The 19,128-nt window shown below is 40.4% G+C and overlaps 3 protein-coding genes across 5 annotated transcripts in view; 2 read left to right on the top strand and 1 right to left on the bottom strand.

The window, feature by feature from the left end:
* Window positions 1-3,433, bottom strand: part of arhgef25a (Rho guanine nucleotide exchange factor (GEF) 25a) — a 51,853-nt gene extending 48,420 nt beyond the window's left edge. Inside the window, exon 1 of the mRNA XM_058642305.1 lies at window positions 3,362-3,433. Within this exon, the coding sequence (XP_058498288.1) occupies window positions 3,362-3,407 (46 nt within the window). The 5' untranslated portion in view covers window positions 3,408-3,433. The remainder of the gene's footprint in view (window positions 1-3,361) is intronic.
* Window positions 77-5,342, top strand: ankrd33aa (ankyrin repeat domain 33Aa). The gene is made up of 5 exons (XM_058642311.1): window positions 77-238; window positions 1,687-2,011; window positions 2,140-2,269; window positions 2,347-2,487; window positions 3,124-5,342. Exons 2-5 carry the CDS (start codon window positions 1,751-1,753, stop codon window positions 3,951-3,953), a joined length of 1,362 nt encoding a protein of 453 aa, XP_058498294.1. The 5' UTR covers window positions 77-238; window positions 1,687-1,750; the 3' UTR covers window positions 3,954-5,342.
* A 4,415-nt stretch (window positions 5,343-9,757) lies between these two features.
* acvrl1 (activin A receptor like type 1) lies at window positions 9,758-18,821 on the top strand. Of its 3 annotated transcripts, none has more exons than XM_058642309.1 (10): window positions 9,758-10,421; window positions 14,202-14,273; window positions 14,799-15,035; window positions 15,329-15,531; window positions 15,619-15,718; window positions 15,805-15,951; window positions 16,070-16,345; window positions 16,470-16,667; window positions 17,687-17,817; window positions 18,086-18,821. In XM_058642309.1, exons 2-10 carry the CDS (start codon window positions 14,204-14,206, stop codon window positions 18,230-18,232), a joined length of 1,509 nt encoding a protein of 502 aa, XP_058498292.1. In that variant the 5' UTR covers window positions 9,758-10,421; window positions 14,202-14,203; the 3' UTR covers window positions 18,233-18,821. The 3 variants fall into 3 exon arrangements, with proteins under 3 accessions (XP_058498292.1, XP_058498291.1, XP_058498290.1); XM_058642308.1 differs by having other exon boundaries at window positions 9,759-10,402; window positions 15,326-15,531; XM_058642307.1 differs by having other exon boundaries at window positions 9,759-10,421; window positions 15,326-15,531.
* The last annotated feature ends 307 nt before the right edge of the window (window positions 18,822-19,128 follow it).

Below are 19,128 nucleotides of genomic sequence, written 5' to 3'. Positions count from 1 at the left end.
GTCTATGTTGGGACATGGACAGATTGCTGGCTGATGAGGCAACCTTTCTGGCCAGTAGGAGAGATGGAGGGTGGGAGAGGGGTCCAGCTGGAGTTAGCTTGGTAAACTTTCAAATTAACCCGTTTTTACCAAGTTCCAACAAGAAGAGAGGAAGTCAAATATGCTGATGTTTTAACAACCAAGAGCAACATCAGACAGAGAGAGAGAAGAGGACCAACACTTCCAGGAATGTTTCAGAGTGAGACATTTTAATATTATTATTATTATTATTATTTGTTATAAGAATTTTATGGACATATAAACGGTTACATTTATTTTACAACTTTACTTCACAGTTAAGAGAAGCAGGATTTCACATTGCAGGGTGTTGCTCAACAGAAGTGCAGGCCACTTTGGCAGAATTAAAGCAAGAGCTTTGCTTTCTGTGTTTGTGCAGAGACAGAGAAAGGAAAAGGAAATTAGCATTGGTTATGAGCTTCTATAATATAAAAAAAAAAACACAATTCAAATCAGAAACATGTGTTTGTGGGATTAAAGGAGTCTAGCAGTTCTATTTAATGCTATTACTCTAATAATGTAATCTAATGTTGTTCTAAAGTTTGCATTTACATATAATTATCGCTCGGTGTAATTCTGTGCAAACAATTGCCTGTGTGCATTTGTGTTTAATGGTGTATGCAGGGCAAAGAAAAAAACCTTTACTGCTTACTGGAAAGAGCTGGCAGGTTTGTTTGTTTTTTACATCTGGAGCTCCTTCAAAATATTAGTCTATTCCATCCTCAGTCTCAGCTGGCTCCATGACAAAGTGTATGAATGTGGGTTTTTCATCTTTATTGTGGATTTATTAAAATCCCAATTAGCTTTGCCCTTAAGAACATCGAGTTTTTCTGGGGTCCCCTTTACCAATAAACTGCTGGTTAGCCCACTGTAATTGTGCTGCAGAGTAGTTTGACACAGTTAAAACACCATGACAGATGCTGTCACTCGGATGACCTTCCATTGCTTCTGGCACAATATGCCCTTTCTCAGCATATACTGTACACTCCTCCTACTTGGCCTTCACTCACATTACTTTCATACACTAGGGTTCTGCACACTTGATCATTCCTGCACTATGTACTTGTATGTCTTGTACCATTTTAAACATTTGAGTATAAATCAGCATAACAGTGATATTGTTATGTTCCATAATGGACTGAGCCAGTGAACAAGCATGGGCAAAAGGAAAGTTGCACAGGCAGCGTAGCTATCTTGTAAATCACAGACTTATGGATCAGTCGCTTTAAAAAGAGAGCTGAAGAGAGATGAACTCCTCATCCACTTTAGGCATCACATCTTACAGGCAAGGCCCTCTCAAGTCAGGGCTATTCAACACGCTGACTTTAGAAGATGCCAGTGTTTTGTTGTTAGCCTTGCGGTCTCACCTGAACGAGTGTGAGGTGTTCATTTTGAGGAGAAGAAGAAAGTATGCGCCTTTCTAAACTGAAGAGCACAAAACAAAATGCTGTTTTAGTGACATATGTATCGAGGTGGAGTTCTTAATCTGATTTGTGTGAAGTCACACCCTCCCCACACTCCCTTCAGCTACTTAGTTTGCAAAGCTGTTGCACGACTGAAGGGAAAAAATGCAGGAAATTTCAATAAAATTAATTTTTGTTTCTTTTGTGCATATTTTTTCTATTTCAGATGCAGGTAGTGCACAGCAGACCTGACACCCAGGTGTGATCCCCGGCAGAGTGGAGGGGGTCCAATGGCCACTGCAAACGATGACCCCCACCTGGGGGAAGGCCCATCCGAGGACTCAGAGCTCCTCCTGGACGACTCTTCTGATTCAGACAGCGTGTTTTCTGATGACTCATTGCTTCCTGACTATGACAGGGATGAGGATCATACAGAGCCAGCTAAAACACTGTACGAGGCCTGTGCCAGGAATGACTCCTCGTCCCTGCTCAGGATACTGGAGCGAGGCCTCACTAAAGAGGAGGCCATGGAGCTGGACATCAATGCCAGGGTGAGAATAAGTTCATTTCCTCCCGGAAACAGACTAGGATATGGCAACATATCTGTTTATAAATGCACACAACAAGCACATGCTGTGTTAACGGGTGCACGTAAATCTTGTTCCTTGCTCCCTGCCAGAATGGACTGATGTTGGCTGTGGCTAAGGGCTTCGTTGATATTGTCACAATGCTGCACAAATGTCCATTTATAGACGTCAACCACCAAGACAATGATGGCAACACTGCTCTCATGATTGCTGCTCAAGCAGGTATGTTTGGAGTCAAACAAATAAACTCAACATCTTGTTCTACAAGTTGAATTAAAGTTTTTTTTGTTTCGTTTCAGGCTTCGTGACTATCCTGAATTTTATCCTCAACTTCTATTCTGGTGTGGACACTGAGGTCAGGGATCCACGTGGCTTCACTGCCCTCATCAAGGCAGGCCTACAGGGCAGAGAGGAGTGTGTGTCTGCCCTGCTGATGCATGGTAGGGTTATGGCACTCACTGTAAGAAACTTTAAATGCCCGTATTATTGATGGTTATTTCCTTCCCCTTAATCATAAAGGATTCTGTGTATAATTAGTTTATCGTGTAGCTTTGGGTCATTTAAGTCCACACAGAGGGATCCATTGCTCACAAAAAGCCTGAAACGCCTTGTGTGCATTCCTTGCTTGTTTCCGTATCACTAGAAATGCTTCAGGTAAAGAGAGAAGAGAGGCATGAGGTCAGTTTTTAAATGCTACTTTTAAAGATTGCAGCATGTAAACCTCAATTCTCAAATCCAAATCATAAACCTGTAAAACATAGGTCATTTCATGTACAGTTGGACTGCAGGGACAACATAAATGTTCCAAACTTATGAAAGGGAAAGAATGTCAGAACATGTCATAAAACATGTAAATATATTTACACCTATTGAATCTGCAGGGGGATGGTGGCCTGAGGTAATATATTGTTTTAACTAAGTGTATTTTTTATCCTTTATCGTTTCTAAAACTCAGGAATGACATGAAATGTTAGTGACAGTTACCCAGTGACGCATATAGGGTTTTTAGGGAGCAGTCGATTTCCTCAGGTGTCACATCATATAACAATGACTTTTTTCACACTTATCACATACAGGTGCTGATATCAATGCAATGGACCAATTCCAAGGGAGAGGACTGAAGGATTGGGTCCTGAGGACTGGGAGGTTTGAGACTCTAAACAGACTACGCCGCCTGCAAGCTCATCCTATCGCCGAGCAGTTCTGCACAAGCTACAGTCCTGACTGGCCTGAGCTGAAGCACCTGGTGGTGAAGGCCACAGCCCCCAAAACAGCTAGTCAGAAACTGAGGCAGCGTCTAAAAGACAGCCTTACCTTCAGCTTCCCTCACGACCCACAAGACAATGGGGTGATGGACCATATGGTGCGAATGACCACAAGCATCCACAGCCCGCTGATAGCCACTGGCTGCCGTCCCCTCTGCCCCAACAGCCCTCCAGAAATTGGCAAGCGACGGTTTGCCGTTCCTGAACTGCTTGAAAGACACAGCAGCAAAGAATTGGAGGAAAGCATAATATCCCACACTAATGGCTCCATCACCTCAGCTTCTCCCCCCACAGTGTCAGCCACCTCTGTATCCCTGACCTCCTGCTGCCAGGACTCAAGCCGCAGGGAAAGCATGCCCTCGGGTGGCACGAGAAGCTTCATTCCTCGCAGCATGGCACACAGGAACAGCATCTTCCCCTCAGGCTGTATTCCTAAGATTGAAGTAACCAAATCTGGGGAGCCTACTCCAAAAAAAGAGAAAAAGAAGAGAAGAGATAAGGGCTTCCTCGAGCCTCCTGTCTGGAAATACAAGGAGGCCAAAGAAGAGAAAAAGAGAGAGAGAAAAAAACAGGAAAAGGAAAAGAAAAAAGAGCAAGACAAAAAATCTAAAGGGTCCAAACGTTCAAAGAGCAAAAACTGAGGCTGCATTTTCCAACAAAGAATATCACTGTGATTATCTCAAACATGGGAGATGAGTAATTACAGTGAGCCCGAGGGAAAGGGAACTTCCAAACAAGTATTACAATTAAACGTTATAATGGATTTGAACTTGGTTTGGGATGAACAGGAGACAAGTGGAGCCACTTAGATTATAGTTATATCATGTGAAAATAATGATGGAGATATATTCATGTAGATATATTTATATGAAGCCTAATTATTCTGGAGCTTATTTATGCACCTGACCTGTGGATGAGATGATGCTTCATGGGGATATGAAAGTACATCACTGTATTTATTGTAGGAACTTTCTTTGACAGGCCAAACACTAAGGTGGAGGAACTGAGCTATCGTTCAGTTCTTATAGTACTTTTTTTAGTTTTGATGAGCAATGCAACCCAAACAAATGGAAAAGTTGCTACCGTCCTCAGAAAAACACAATTCACTTTGATGATCATCAATGAAATGTATGCTGAATTTGTGACGATGGATATCATGTTTTCTTTACTTCAAAACTGAGACAACAATTTCACCAGTGCTCATTTCAATGATAAGCTGTCACCTCTCTATTATAACAGTGCATGTCTGTGGGATGAATTTACTCGACGGGGATTTGATAATTCACACACAGGAAGTGAATCATAGCTTTTGATCAAAACAGCTGATTCAGAAGAAAAATCCCTAGAGCACTTGAGTGCACATTTCCTGCAGTCATTTGAACCCCACCATGTTACTTTTTTTTTGTCTGATTTACTGAACATTAAAAGTCATGATTTATATACAGTACATTTATAAAAAGATGTTTTAAACAGTCAACACTTCTTCTCTTTTTTTTCTTTTTAAAGACAGTCATCACAATATGTAGCATCGATCTACCAGGTGTATTTGACTGAAAATTAATGCTGTGGGTGGCAGGTGAATTATGTGAACATGGAAATACAGAATACAGGGAGCATGAGACGTGCAGTATGTTTCCAACATTTTGTGTAATTATGAGGAAAAACTGAACACTGGTAAAACTAGTCTCACTCTCTTTGTGTTTTCTGTACTGACACCACAACCAAACCAATGACAAACCTCACATCTACTAAGTTATAGCATTTCTCAGGAAAAACCCTTGTTTAAAAATATTACGGACATTACACACTAACCCTCTTTTGAAGCAGAAAGTATGTTCTGACTCAGAGCAACCTGTTGACTCACATGCTTGTTATGAACATACTTGTACATGTGTTAGAATGATCAGAGGAAATGTCATTTATACACGGTTGCTTGTGTCAAAATGTAGAGGATTGTTTATATAGTTATTGTATTTTTTAAATCTTTATTAAGTGTGAGAGAGAACATGTGTTTGTTTTCAAGCTTTGGAATAAAATAACTGACCTTTGCGTGTGAGTTTGGTCCTTCCTACACACTGGAAATACTACAGCACAATAGTGTGTTACTGTACAGTGCAGTTATGTATAATATATAATAAACATTTAGAGGTGTACACTACTGGAAACAGAAATAGAAATCTTGCACCACTCTGAGAGATTTGAATTTGATGAAATACAAATAAAGTATGATGATGTCATTGAAATGCCTTAAAATGTGTGATATAGAGACTCTTAAGGGATCTGAGAATACCACAAAGAGGTGGTTCTCTCTGATCATGGAGTTAGTCTGTTTATCCAAACATGTTAAGGAAGTGACTAAGGGAGGAAGGAGGGGAATGCTAATGCTAACAGCAGCAGCAGACAATAGGTTTGCCTAAGGTTTGTCAGAGAACAGATGGCATTGACGGCAGCAGCCTTTCGGAAGTCTTTTTTCCATGTGTCGTGTCATCAGACTATGGTTGCATTTGAACTAATAATCCAACCTGTAATATATATATATATATATATATATATATATATATATATATATATATATATACACTGGGTGTGTGGCGACAGAAGAGTATATATGTCAACAAAAGAGAGAACCACCACAAACCTAAAAAAAAAAAAACAGAAGCACATTCTGGACATTTGATACATTATATTTTCTGTTGTTTTGCTTACTTCCTGTTCTCAGGGAGGAGGAACTTGCGGTCAGCTCTAAAATAAAGACCGCTCTAGAGTTCAGTAAAGAAACCTGTAGATCTTTAAGTAGGTCTGTTGTGACACAGACTGGAACATATTGTACAGAGGTTGATCTCTGGGAATATTCCCAAAGCAACAAATAAGGGTTTACCTACACCTTCAGGGTGTAGGACCAAGTAACTCTCTCAAATACAGCGATAAGCAGAAGGGGAAAAACAGGGGGAATAAATGCTGATTTAAAAAATGAACAACAGTGTGCTCTGTTTTCTATATGACAGCTAATGTGAGAGCTCCCAGCTGTGTGAGCAGTCAAAAGCCAAAAACTTAAGCGATTACAGAGCCTGAGAAAAAGGAGGGTAACTTACTACAGACATGAAGACATCGCTCTCTGGCTCTGCTGAATGAAGTGATTCCATACAGCTGGGTCTCTCTGGGATCTAAGAGATAGCGAGAGATAGTACTTTATTTACTTATACTATGAATGCTACAGCTGCTGTAACAGAAAGTTACTTGAACATCATGTTTGCAGTTCCATTGGAAAAGAATTAGCAGGAAAAGATGGATCTTAACGTCACTCAAAACTGTGCAGACCAGGAGCAACAAAAAAAGAGTCAAACAACCATTCACACCTGCTGTCAGTTTTGATTATCTGATTAAAATACTCTAACCTGTATATCTTTGGAGCTGGAGTGTTATGGTAGATTGGCTTGGTGAGATCTGAAATGTGTCTTTTATGACTTTAATCATTTCACTGAGGACAAACTATCATGCAAAACGCACATGGTCTGTAGAGAAAACAATGTGTTGTTACAGAATCGCGGGAGAAGAGGTGTGTTTATCCTCTGTCCTTGAGGAAGGGAAACAAGATGCAGCAGAGCTGGTTCAAACCAGCTGTGCATGAATCTATGCAGGCTTCTTCACTTCTGGAGTTGATCTCCTGGTCGCGAAATGAACTCCAGGCTTGACATTTGATTGGCACCATGACAGTTTCTGAAACTGAAAAATCACAAACGTCACCTGCAACCAAGCGGCTATTGGATGATAAATCTGTCAAAAACACTGTCCTCTTATACATGCTGTGCTTTATTGTCTGTTGTCTTCTATATGGGAACATAATTTAAAAAAAACATCTTGAATATCAGTGATGGGAACCATTAACTCGTCAGGAAAATGTTTACTGCCATTACAACGTAAGAACTTGTCCCATAGTCTTCCATTCAATTCATTGCTTCCTGGTGACTATATTTACTGTAGTTTAGATATGGCCGCATATCACTTGGAACATCTGGGGTTTTAAACTTATATTAAAAAACATTTGAAGACTTTTTGAATTAGATTTCACATTTTACTTTTCCTTATATCAAGCCAGTGATTTTGTCAATACCAGACTATTATTGATCCTAATTATCATAACAGCTCATCCCTGGTTGTGATGATACTGGTTTGACTGCTCCCAAAAATCGGTCCTATTGCAGGTTTACCTTGGGAAAGCCGTGGATCTGTGATAGAGTGGGTCATCTCTCAAATGAAAGGTTGCGGTCGATCCCTGGCCAAGACGCTCAACCCCAAGTTGCTCCTGATGGGAATGGGTATGATAGATAAGTTGTGTGGTAGAGAAAGCAGGGTGCATTGATGTGCTGTATGAATGCAACCCCTTGTCCCTGAAGGTCCCCCAATTGGGCGACTCTGACGGAGTCTGTGTAGCCTATTTTCGTTAAGGGTCGCGAAAAAAAGTGAATTTTGAAAAAATATTTTGAAAATTGGTATCAAAATTTTCAGCAAAATCTTGGCTACAAAGCTATTTTAAATGTGACAAACACAGCTCAAATAACACCTAAATGAATAACTGCATGTCAAACTTTGTAAATACCGATGTGTCAAAAAGTTATTGTGCATTTCTGGAGCTGACGCTCTGCCATACGGCTCATATGGTGGAACGAGATCAACATCCGGACAGCAGAAAGCCTCCACATCTTCCGCCGCTGACTATAAACACTTTTCTTTCGACTCTAACTCGACTAAGGAAAAAAAAAAAAAAGCACTTACTTATACATCGCACTTATGACTACTTGAAGCACTTACTTACTTCTAGCACTTATTTGTACCCAAATGTTTAAATGCACTTGCGTTGGATAAAAGTGTCTGCTAAATGACATGTAATGTAATCATATGAAAGCTTACGGAGTTAAAAGCCACAGAATACAGACAACAGGGAGTTGTTCGCCTAACAACAACTGTAAAATCGCTCTTACCTTTGATGTTTCTCCGTGAAAAATTAATCTTTCACCGAAAACAAAGCGCTCCCCGGTTAGACTGACTCCCTCTGTTACATTCAAACGCTTCCGGGCGTCTTTAGGTGACGTCATCACGTTTTTAGAAGCATTTACCCTATCCTAAGGCAGCAGCCCGGCACGTCACATCTGCGCGCTCTGTTGCTTCTCATTGGCGAACGAAGCTGTCAATCAAAATTCAGAGACGACAGCGTCCTTCTATTGGCTTTAAGGAAGCCAATGAGATGTCGTTCATTCATGTAGGCCGTTCCCTCACTGAGATACAGGCCTGAGAAGAGAGACAAGTCTCAATCAACCCATCTGGTGTTTGTTTTTTGAATGGAAAACATATTAAAGTCTGCAGGAACTTTGAAACAATGCCATAAATTGTTTTATTGAACATTAATAGTTATATAAAAGTGAAGAAAGTAGATTTTGGACTAAAATCTCTCTAATTTTGTTCTGCTTCACTTGATCAAAGTCAAACTGCAGAGATTATTTTCCCAGGTTGTACTTTGATTTGGGTGAGTTAAGAGCTTATTCTCCATCATTCCAGAGAGATATTCATCTTTATTTTGGGGTTTTTTCAGGCAAAGCTGAATTATTTTCATTTTCTTTGTGTTCCATCTTCATTTACTCTTCACCAGTAATACTTACACTGATATTTATTTACATCTTAACATCTTTCCTTTACTATGACACCAAAAGTATTCAAATAAACCTTGTGGTTGTAGAGATAAACTCATTTTATTATGAGTATGAAATATGCGTTCAGAGACCTAAAAAATAGGCTGAGTGCTTACCTAAAAGTACAAGTATCTTACCAGAAAATGACTTTGGTAATCATTTTAGAGCCATGGTAGCTCAGTGGTAGGGCGAGTTGTCTTTCACCGGAAGGTTGTGGCTTCAATTCCTGGCTCTACTAGTCTATGTGTGTGGGTATGAAAGATGTCGTCAAGACTAGAAAAGCTCTATAAATATAAATACAGACCATTACCAACTCTTCTTCTTCTGATTGTATTTGGTAGTAACAAGTGACAAAGATACTTAGAGTAAAAGTAAAAGTAGCTAGTAGTACAGTTATGTTAAGTACAGATGTGTGAATTTTGTTCTTAAGTACAGTAACAAAGTATGTGTACTTTGTTTCATTACAACACTGTATGGGTGTGAATGGGTGAATGTTAAAAGTTTAGTGCAAAGCAGCTTTGTGACTATCAAGATCATAAAAGCACTTTAAAAAATACAAATTTGACTGTTTTTGTGTTGAAAAAGTTCAGTTTCTGGACTTCTATAAACGGTATGGTGATTAAAAAACAAATAAAATACAAAGTGGCTTCTTTCTTTGTTAAAGAAGTGTTATTTTATGTGTGTGTGTGGGGGGGGGGGGTCACATTCTTGTCAGTGCAGTGCAGACTCCAGTCCACAGGGGAAAAGGGAAAATGAGAGGTTTAACAGGCAACAGGAAAACCGCTATGAGAACACATTCCAGCCAGAGCAGAGTGTGCGGGACAATAAGGGGTGGGACAAAAACTGTATGCCATTTAAAAAAAAAATTTAATCGGCAATCTTAACTTCAGATCAGGAACACGGACGACAACGGAGACCCTTAGTTCTTACTTACTTACTAACTCACTTATTTACTGGGTCCGGACTTAGTGGAGCCGCCACTGGGATCCGAACCGACGACGGCGATTCGTCTCGGTTAATCAGCGCAGATTTGGACCCAGATGAGATGAGATAGTACATTTCTGCCAAGACACAGCTGCGAGGTCCTGATATTAATCAACATTATCATTCTTCACTTCTTCCTCTTAGCTAGAGAGAGAGAGAGAGACAGAGAGAGAGGGGGGAGAAAGCAGCAGCAGCAGCGATACGACGTCCTCACAAAAACGGCGGGTTGGTCGTTAGAAAACGCAGAAAAAGGATGTGGACTCTCTCCTGGATAAACATATGCAGCTGAGCCGCTCGAAAGTTGTACACGTAGCAGCTGAAACGACTTCCATTAGTTCGCAAGACGTGGGCCACGGATGGACTCTTCAAAGCGACTGTGATGTGGGAGACGAGAGGCGTTTGCGTCAGTTGACTTACAGAAGGCGAGTACAGAGATAACAGGTACAGGTGTGTGTGTGTGTGTGTGTGTGTTTCACACTGATTCTCCTTCTTTACACTAAACGTTGTGTTGTGCTGGTTTAATGTGAACTTCTTCATCACTTTTCAACGGCCACATGTTCACAGGAGTGAACCAGCAGGTGTCAAAGATTGACCTGCCTGACCCAGAGACACATGTTCGAACCTCTGTCAGATTTCAAACTTTAGTCCAAAATAATCCTCATTAATGCACCAAATACGTTTTTATCTTTAGGGGTTTTTTTTTCCAGCTGTGGTGATTTTACACTGTTTTTGGTGCATTAAATTAACACTAGATAACTACTACACTGGCTAACTAAAATACTTTATCAATGTTTACTTTGCATCTTTTTACACATTACTGCATCTGTTTTATAGATCCTGTCACATGTTAGATTGATGAACAAATAAGGCCAAAAATGTTTAGCATAGACAATGATTAGGGCTGCATCCATCGACAGATTATTTATCTAATCTAGATTCCTAAATCACCTGCCAATGGTGCTTCTTTTATGTAATAGAGCAGGTTCTCTGATTATTTGGCTTCTTGTTTGGAAAACACAGTGATTTGATTCATTCAACCCTCTGTAAAACACGTTGCTTAGGAGCAGTTAACACTCTTAAGTCATAATACTAATACTTAATACTTTGTCTACAATATAGTATTTTATTGACTTTAAAATTAGAATGTTATCTTATTGTATTTTATTGCATCCAAGTACTGATATTGGTATTTTTCTGTCTCCAAAAAAGATGATTCAGTAAAAAACAAGTATCTTCAACATGCACACAAACACAGGGTTGCGACATTTGACCTATTGGACTATAGGTCACGTTGGGAGGGAAATAACATGAACTCTTTCCATTTGGGTGCCCTTGTTGGTCCATGACATCATGTGCAAGTTGCTCATACCTTTTTCCTATATGTGTATATAACGTTTGTCTTCCCACACCACATGCGGTTACTGTGGTATGTGCACAAATATGAAACCATGCAGATGAGCCACACACAAAAAAAAACATGCCAGGCCTAGTTTTGTCTGCAGAATGAAGATAAAATCAGTCTGTCGCTGCGACAAGCAGACGGTCACATTCACTGAATAACAGGGTTGGGGGGGTTTTTTAACCACTGAAAACATACAGCAGATAAGCATTTTTAAATGGTGTTTGGTGAAATCTATTGATTTATAATCACTTGATAGACATTTTATCAGTAACAGATTTTTCAGAGTATTTTGGGTGCTCAATTGATCGTTTGTTGGCGACTGCAATGCAACCACAAACCATGCAGTCACCCAGATGGAATGAGAGATTTGTCTCCTGCTCTGCAGATGAGAGGAAGAGATGACGCTGGATCTTGCCCCCTTGGGTAGTGCAAGTTGAAAATTGCACAGAAAAGAGACAAACAAGGGAGAGATATAGGAGTTGTGCTGGAGTCTGAAGTCCGGCCGCCATGATGGAGGACACGATTACTGTCGTCTCAGATGTCAGGGCCCTAAAACGATATAAATGAGACACAGTTGTTCTCCTCCATGGAGAATACGTTTTTTCTCTTCTGTGGGTGGAGTTGTGTTTATGCTCTTATTCCACTGGACCCACAGATTAACCGCACTGACATTTATGTATGCTGCAGGAAGTGCTCTTTACTGGCTTGTGGTTTCTGCAAAGTTCTCCTCAGTTGAGCTGGAGCCCAAGAGCTGAAATTCATAATGATTTCTCACGTAGATTTGAGATTACCCAACATGTAAGAGATTTTACATTTGATTTGCCACATTCATTTAAAACATTTTCAAGATAGCCAGTTATTGCATGTACGTAAATGCTTATATTCAATGTCGTTTAAACATTTAAAGAACCGTACGCCTCTAATTCCTCTTGACTTAGTCTAATCTAAACAAAGACAATATGAAGTTTCCTGTACTTAAAATATCAAGCTGCATTAAAACTGAAAGAGGATATCCTTAGTTTTTGCTGACAGGTGCAAGTTCTGCTACCAGATGTGTGCAGTTCAAGGTTTACTTGCTGTGAAACATGTTGTCTGCGGTGCTAATGGTAAAACATGCACTTCACACTTGCATGAAACAATAGCCCAGGTGTTATTTCCTCAGGTTAGTCACAGTATGATCCTGTGTGCATATTATACTCATATGAACAGTCAAATAGTCAAAATACAATTTAAACAACAAGTAGATGTGTTAATAGATTAAATATATTATATTTAATGTAGATTAAATATAATTTACTAAGAATATGAGTGTTAGTGTGTTTCTACCTTTTATCCTCCACATGAGGGCCACAGGAGGCACTGGTGCCAAACCAAGCTGACAAAGGGCAAAGGGATTTAAATTAAAAAAGAAACTTGTGCACCCAGCCACAAAACATCTAGACAGGCCAGTATATGTACCAGTGTTGTTAAATGCCATGTGTCTGTATAACCAATAACAGAGCTGAAAATCCTGTGGGTGACAGTGGGCCAACACAAGTGAATCCATCTCTTTTGTGCCTTTCCTAGTTTCGAGGCAAAATAATTTGACTTATATAGTTCTGTGGACAATGCACCGCGTCACATGCCTGTTGGACTTCAGTTACTCTCTGTGGCAACTGTCTCACTTGAGTCTTCAGCGCTCATAACCCAACTTGGGTCAGTGCAGAGTCTGATATATATCAAATGATAACACATTAGCAAACTGAACAGTCCCTAACTCTCACCACCCCTTCAACATTAGCATTTATATAAGCTTTTCCATAAGCCATTATAGAAAAAGTCCTGCTGCTACATTTTAAGAAATGTCCACTGGTTAACAATTAGGTTAAATGCAGAACAAGAAAGGAATTGATTGAACTATAATTTAAAAGAAATATGGTTTAAAAATGCTTAGGTTATTGTTTGCTCACTTATCTTTTTTTAAAGTATTTTTGAATAAATCAATAGTAGCAAAGGCCCTTTTTATGTTTTTTTTTAACACTTTTCATACACAAATAAGATATGAGGGGTTGCACAGAAACATTTAGACAACACAGGCAGACTTGAAAGAAATCAATACAAATTGATCAACATCGCATAAAGGAAACTGGAAGCATTAGAAGAATAAAAGGAGATCAAGCATTATGAATACATAAATGAATACGTTTATAATATACATGTTGGTCTGCTTCATGTTAAGCAGAGCACAGGCAGCAGTCAAATATACAGCACAGCATCTATTCAGTAGATATTTCACAGACTATGTTTTAACGGATGTTTTAAAGTAAATAGAAAGTGCTTTGTTCACCTGAGTTTTAAGTTACAGACTACAGAGTGTGCTTCGACCTTCCTGCTTGCGTGACTGTCAGCAGTGAAGCCCTAAACAATGAGCAGTCCTGAGTCTCGCCAGCCAGCCGGGTGGGGCCACTCAATGGCAGGAAACACAGCCATCAATATTTACTCTGCAAGCAGTGCAGTGCAGGAGGCGACACGGCTGCACAGCGCCACACACAGTCGGTGCACTCACACATACACAAACAGGCTGGAGTCCAGTCTCCTTCCCCTAAGCCCCCTTTTCCCACTCTATGCAATTACAACACAGTCAGACAGACAGGGCCCTCGGACTGTTGTTTTTGACCTCATTACTTCCTCTGCCAAAGAACTGGCTTTACCCAGCGCTCGGCCCCTTAAACTACAGTCCATTTTCAGACGCATAACTGCAAAAATGACCTTGTTTTTTCAACTTAACTATCTGGCTTTTCGTTGCATTTTTATTAAATGTTGTCATTTTTGTTTCACAGAGATGGGAAGCTCTGCTCTACTCACAGTGGTGTTAGCTGGAGTCTTCCTGTTGGCCTCTACCATCCATGCAAGTGAGTGAACAATTAGATTGAGAAGACTTAGGAGATTTAAGGGTGTTTATTGTTGCAGAGCGTTTACTTTGTTCCATTTAATCAAATCTCCTTTTGTGTGGGGATTTACTGCAATAAGGACAGTGAAGATGGAAGATACAGTGAAGACACTGATGACAGGAAAATGTGGGGAAAGAGCAAGGAAATGACAAGCGCCACTGTCATTTTCATGTCAATTTCAAACCAAAAATACCTCTCCTGGTTAACCACTCAGCCACGCTCATCTAAGTGTTTCTAAAAAGGATTTTGTGCCTGTCAGGAAATGTGGTCAACACACTTGCTCTCTATTAATACTGTGATTTCCCTACAAGGAATCCATGGTTTTATACAATTACAGTATTATTTTATTACTATACATGATCACTGAATATTTAAAGTTTTTATGGTTATATAACACAATAATTAGTTTTTTTTTGCCTGTGTGAGCATATGTGTGTGCTTTCCCCCGCTATCAACATTACCATTGTGTGTTTCCTTGTGTTTCAGACACCGGAGATGATGAGAAGCTGCTTTGTACATGCGAGAATCGAAAAAACACATGCACGAACGGGACATGCAGAGGAGACATCTGTTTCTACACCTGGGTGCGCGGCAACGAGGAGAGAGGCTGTTTCTCCCAAACCCACTTCAGGGAGCAGTGCTCCGGCTCCTTTGAGGGATTCTTTGTCTACTGCTGCAGAGAGAACTTGTGCAACACCGAAGTCACACCACCTCCAGTTATTAGTCAGTACCCACAATAATTGCTTTACAATATCTGAGCATTACAACGATGTAACTGGGAAGAATTTGTTTGATAGTTTTATTTGTCATTTCAATACTCATTCTGCGTCATTTCAAAGCCCCCCTTGAAATAGTAACTGGTTCCCCCTTGTGGTCAGTTTGTCAGTTGGTCAGTCGTCAGTCAGTTGGCTTTTCTATCGCATCATGTTAACATTCTATCAAAAATGACTGAGCGGGGAAAGTTCAGCTCAGTGTTGTAAAATGTGTGTCTCTTAATGTTAATGTGTGTCCAGAAGGAGTGACGACAACAGCGTCCCCGGAACCCCCTCGTCCCGAGCTGTGGATCACTTTGTCCTTGCTGCTGCTCATCACGGTTAGCATTGTGTGTGGCCTGCTGCTGTTCCTGCGCTTCAAACACACACACTGCAAACTGAGAAATGTGGAAGAACATGACGTCACCATGCTCAAGGTCCCCAATGGAGATGACCCCACATATGGCGTAAGAGATGTTTAATGTCAGATGCTATTAAGACATTTTCAGGTTTTGAAGACTTCATAAGTTGATTATCTTTGCTTTTGTCTGCAGGATATATTTGATGAGTTTTGTACATCAGGGAGTGGGACAGGACTGCCCTATCTAGTTCAAAGGACCATGGCCAGACAAATCTCACTAGTTGAGTGTGTTGGTCAGTCATTTTCCTCACCACATCTGTGCTGCTTAACTGTATTTGTATTACTTTGCAGTGGTGTAATAATGTCATTATATCCGCAGGTAAAGGCAGGTATGGTGAGGTATGGAGGGGGACCTGGATGGGGGAAAGTGTGGCTGTTAAGATCTTCTCCTCTAGGGATGAACAGTCCTGGTTCAGGGAGACTGAGATTTACAATACTGTTCAGCTGCGACACGACAACATACTGGGTACGGCTGGAGATGCTCGTCATGCTTTTCCTTTGCAGAGAGAACGTGCACTGACATTTTTAAAAATCAGCAACCAAAGGCAAATGTTAAAACAGCCGTCTTCTCTTTTGGCTTTTAGGTTTCATAGCCTCTGATATGACATCCAAGAACTCCAGCACCCAGCTGTGGCTCGTCACTCACTTTCATGAGCTGGGTTCACTCTATGACTTCCTGCAGTACAGCAGCTTGGAGCCGGAGAGCTGTCTGAGGATGTGCCTGTCTGTGGCTTGTGGTCTGGTCCACCTCCACACTGAGATTGTCAGCTCCCAGGAAAAGCCAGCTATTGCCCACAGAGACCTGAAAAGCCGAAACATCCTGGTAAAGCGTAATGGACAGTGCTGTATTGCTGATCTGGGTGAGTGCTCTGTTGAAGTAAGGATACTAGAATTTTAATTACATAGAGACACAACTACAATTTAATGATGATTTCAACACTTTATTTCACTGATTATTAATGGCTGTGCCCTGTGCTTCCTCAGGTTTAGCTGTGATACACTCTCAGTCCCATGACTACCTCGACGTGGGAAACAACCCCCGTGTGGGGACCAAGCGCTACATGGCCCCAGAAGTGCTAGATGAGACCATTCGTACAGATGTTTTTGAATCGTACAAGCAGACAGACATCTGGGCCCTGGGCCTGGTCTTCTGGGAAATTACCCGCAGGACTATTGTCAATGGTAAAAAGGCAACAACCTAACAGGAAGTTGTGGGGTTTTTTTTTTTAAACTAAACTTGATGCTACAGTGAGGAAGTACAGTGTTTGTCAATGTGTATTTTATAGGTTGACGTATTTCACGAATCGTGTTATAACTGACCGTCTAGTAGCAGATAGTGTAAACATAAGAGGCAGTTAGTCCCATGTCTCTCAGCACTCCAGTGTTTTCCCAGTCTGTGTCTGCCTCTACTATCCTCTCTCATGATTAGCACTGCAGTAATTATAAACAGTCTTATCTGGTGTCAGCACTCACTTGTACATTGTCCAGATGCCCATGCACACAATTTGGAGATGCACGCACACATACACATAGACGATACTCACACTCACAGTGTGCACAAAAGCACTTAGTCCAGATAGATAAGCATTCATAACTGTGTCCGCCTGCTCTTTTGTGTGTTTGTGTGTACTTTCTTTGGCATAAACACTGACTTTGTCGGGACCAGTATTACTCATGGAGAACTGGTTAGGTTTAGGGCTAAGATATGAATTGTGGTTAAGTTTAGGATAGGCTTAGGCATTATCTGGTTATGGTTAATGTTAGGAATAGTGCTTTGGTCAATGAGAGTCCTGTGTGTATGTGTGTGTGTGTGTGTGTGTGTGTGTGTGCGCGCGCGTCTTTCTTCATGCTCTGGCTCTTTTCCAGTCTTTTAAGTCACATGGGATTTGATTTATTTTTCTGCTTTATTGTTTTGTCAAATTAACTTTCCAAATTTCCCTCGAGATCCTGTCTATCTTCATTTCCAAGTGAGCTATTTCAGACCTTGAATGAAGAGAAATGTATGTTTTAAAGAATGTATAATGATTAAACACTTTACGGGGTCTGTTAGTCATCTACTTATCTGCATATTTTCACCTCACCATCTAACTAAATCCCACAACCAAGATTACTGTGATCGACTCTTTGTTATTGTTCAGTTTAAATGTATGAGAAACAGCACTCTGAGTTGTTTTTGTTTTTTTTCTTCTGTATTGTTTTAGGGATTGTAGAAGAGTACCGTCTGCCTTTCTTTGACCTGGTGCCCTCAGATCCTAGCTTTGAGGAGATGAAGAAGGTGGTGTGTGTAGACCAGCAGAGGCCCAGTCTTCACAACAGGCTCCATTCCCACCCAGTAAGCCATCAGATCCCACACACACCCTAACTTTTACTCAACCACAATTCAAACCTCAGCCCTAAACCGTTCATCACAAATGAGGTTCTGCCTCATTAGGACCAGGTTTTTTGTCCCCATGAGGTCTACTGGTCCTGACAAAGTCGGTGTTTATCAGAAAATGTCCAAACAGACACATAAAGACACACTTGAAGATTTACCCACACTGCCATATATTATAAGTATGAATAAATGTTACACTCTTTGGTAATTAGTTATTTGTGTCCAGATTCTCACAGCCATTGTGAAGATCATGAAAGAGTGTTGGTACCAGAGTCCACCTGCCCGCCTCACAGCCCTACGAGTGAAGAAGACGCTCTCCAAACTGGACCACGACAGTGACTTCAGCATTGAAAAACTCAAGCAGGACGTTTAGACTTCAGCACTGGGATGAAGGAGGGACAAAGGATGTTGGAAAATGCTATAGAGGGTTTTTGCACCATAGTCAAATCATTAACATGTCTTAACGTATTGTTCAGCTAAAATTAACTTTGATCAGACACTTCTGCTGCAGAATATTCTACTCTTCTCAGGAGGAGGAGGAGCTTTGATATACAGAAACAAATGTACACATGGATAACCAAAGACATGGAAAATCAATGAGGCCCCAGCAAATGTCATATTCCATAAACCATTACCATTACCTGTTCTGTAAGCATACTGTATTTAACTTAACCAAAACTTGCCATTTATTATCTGCACTTAGACACATTGATCTATTTAAATGTACATATTCCGACAGAATTCAAGCCGTCGTCTTGTATCACCCTTGAGTTTATTGTAAATATATTTCTAAAGGAATATTATTGTTAATATTCACTGATACACAATGTATATCCTTTTATACAACACATTTTTTTTACATGTCTATAGGCCTGATGTAGCATCACTTTGTCACTATGGTTTAAAAAAAAATGTCAGACATGTGATACTGTATATGTTGAATAAAGAATTGTATTTTTAAATGTTTGCGCTGTACTCTACTGATATTTTCAGTTCGAGCATTGGCCAGCAGAGGTCGTCAGTTGACAGGCAAACTGATCCGTGTTGCTGACAGAGGTGCTTCTTACTTTGGGAGAGTTATTGTCTCATAAATGTTTTGCAATCCTGTTTCCATTTGCATTACATCACCGTTGAGTTATTAAGCAAACAAGCAGAGGCGTGTATTTAATCATTGACACTGAAATGTGATCAAAGATCAAAGTTGCAGGATACAACGAGAGATTGATTCATTCACAGGATCTACATGTATGCACAGGAACTGTGACATGG

The sequence above is a fragment of the Solea solea genome, chromosome 11 (assembly GCF_958295425.1).
Source record: "Solea solea chromosome 11, fSolSol10.1, whole genome shotgun sequence".
Lineage (NCBI taxonomy): Eukaryota > Metazoa > Chordata > Actinopteri > Pleuronectiformes > Soleidae > Solea > Solea solea.
The sequence above is the reverse complement of the archived record's forward strand: the minus strand, read 5'-3'. Positions and strand labels throughout refer to the sequence as shown.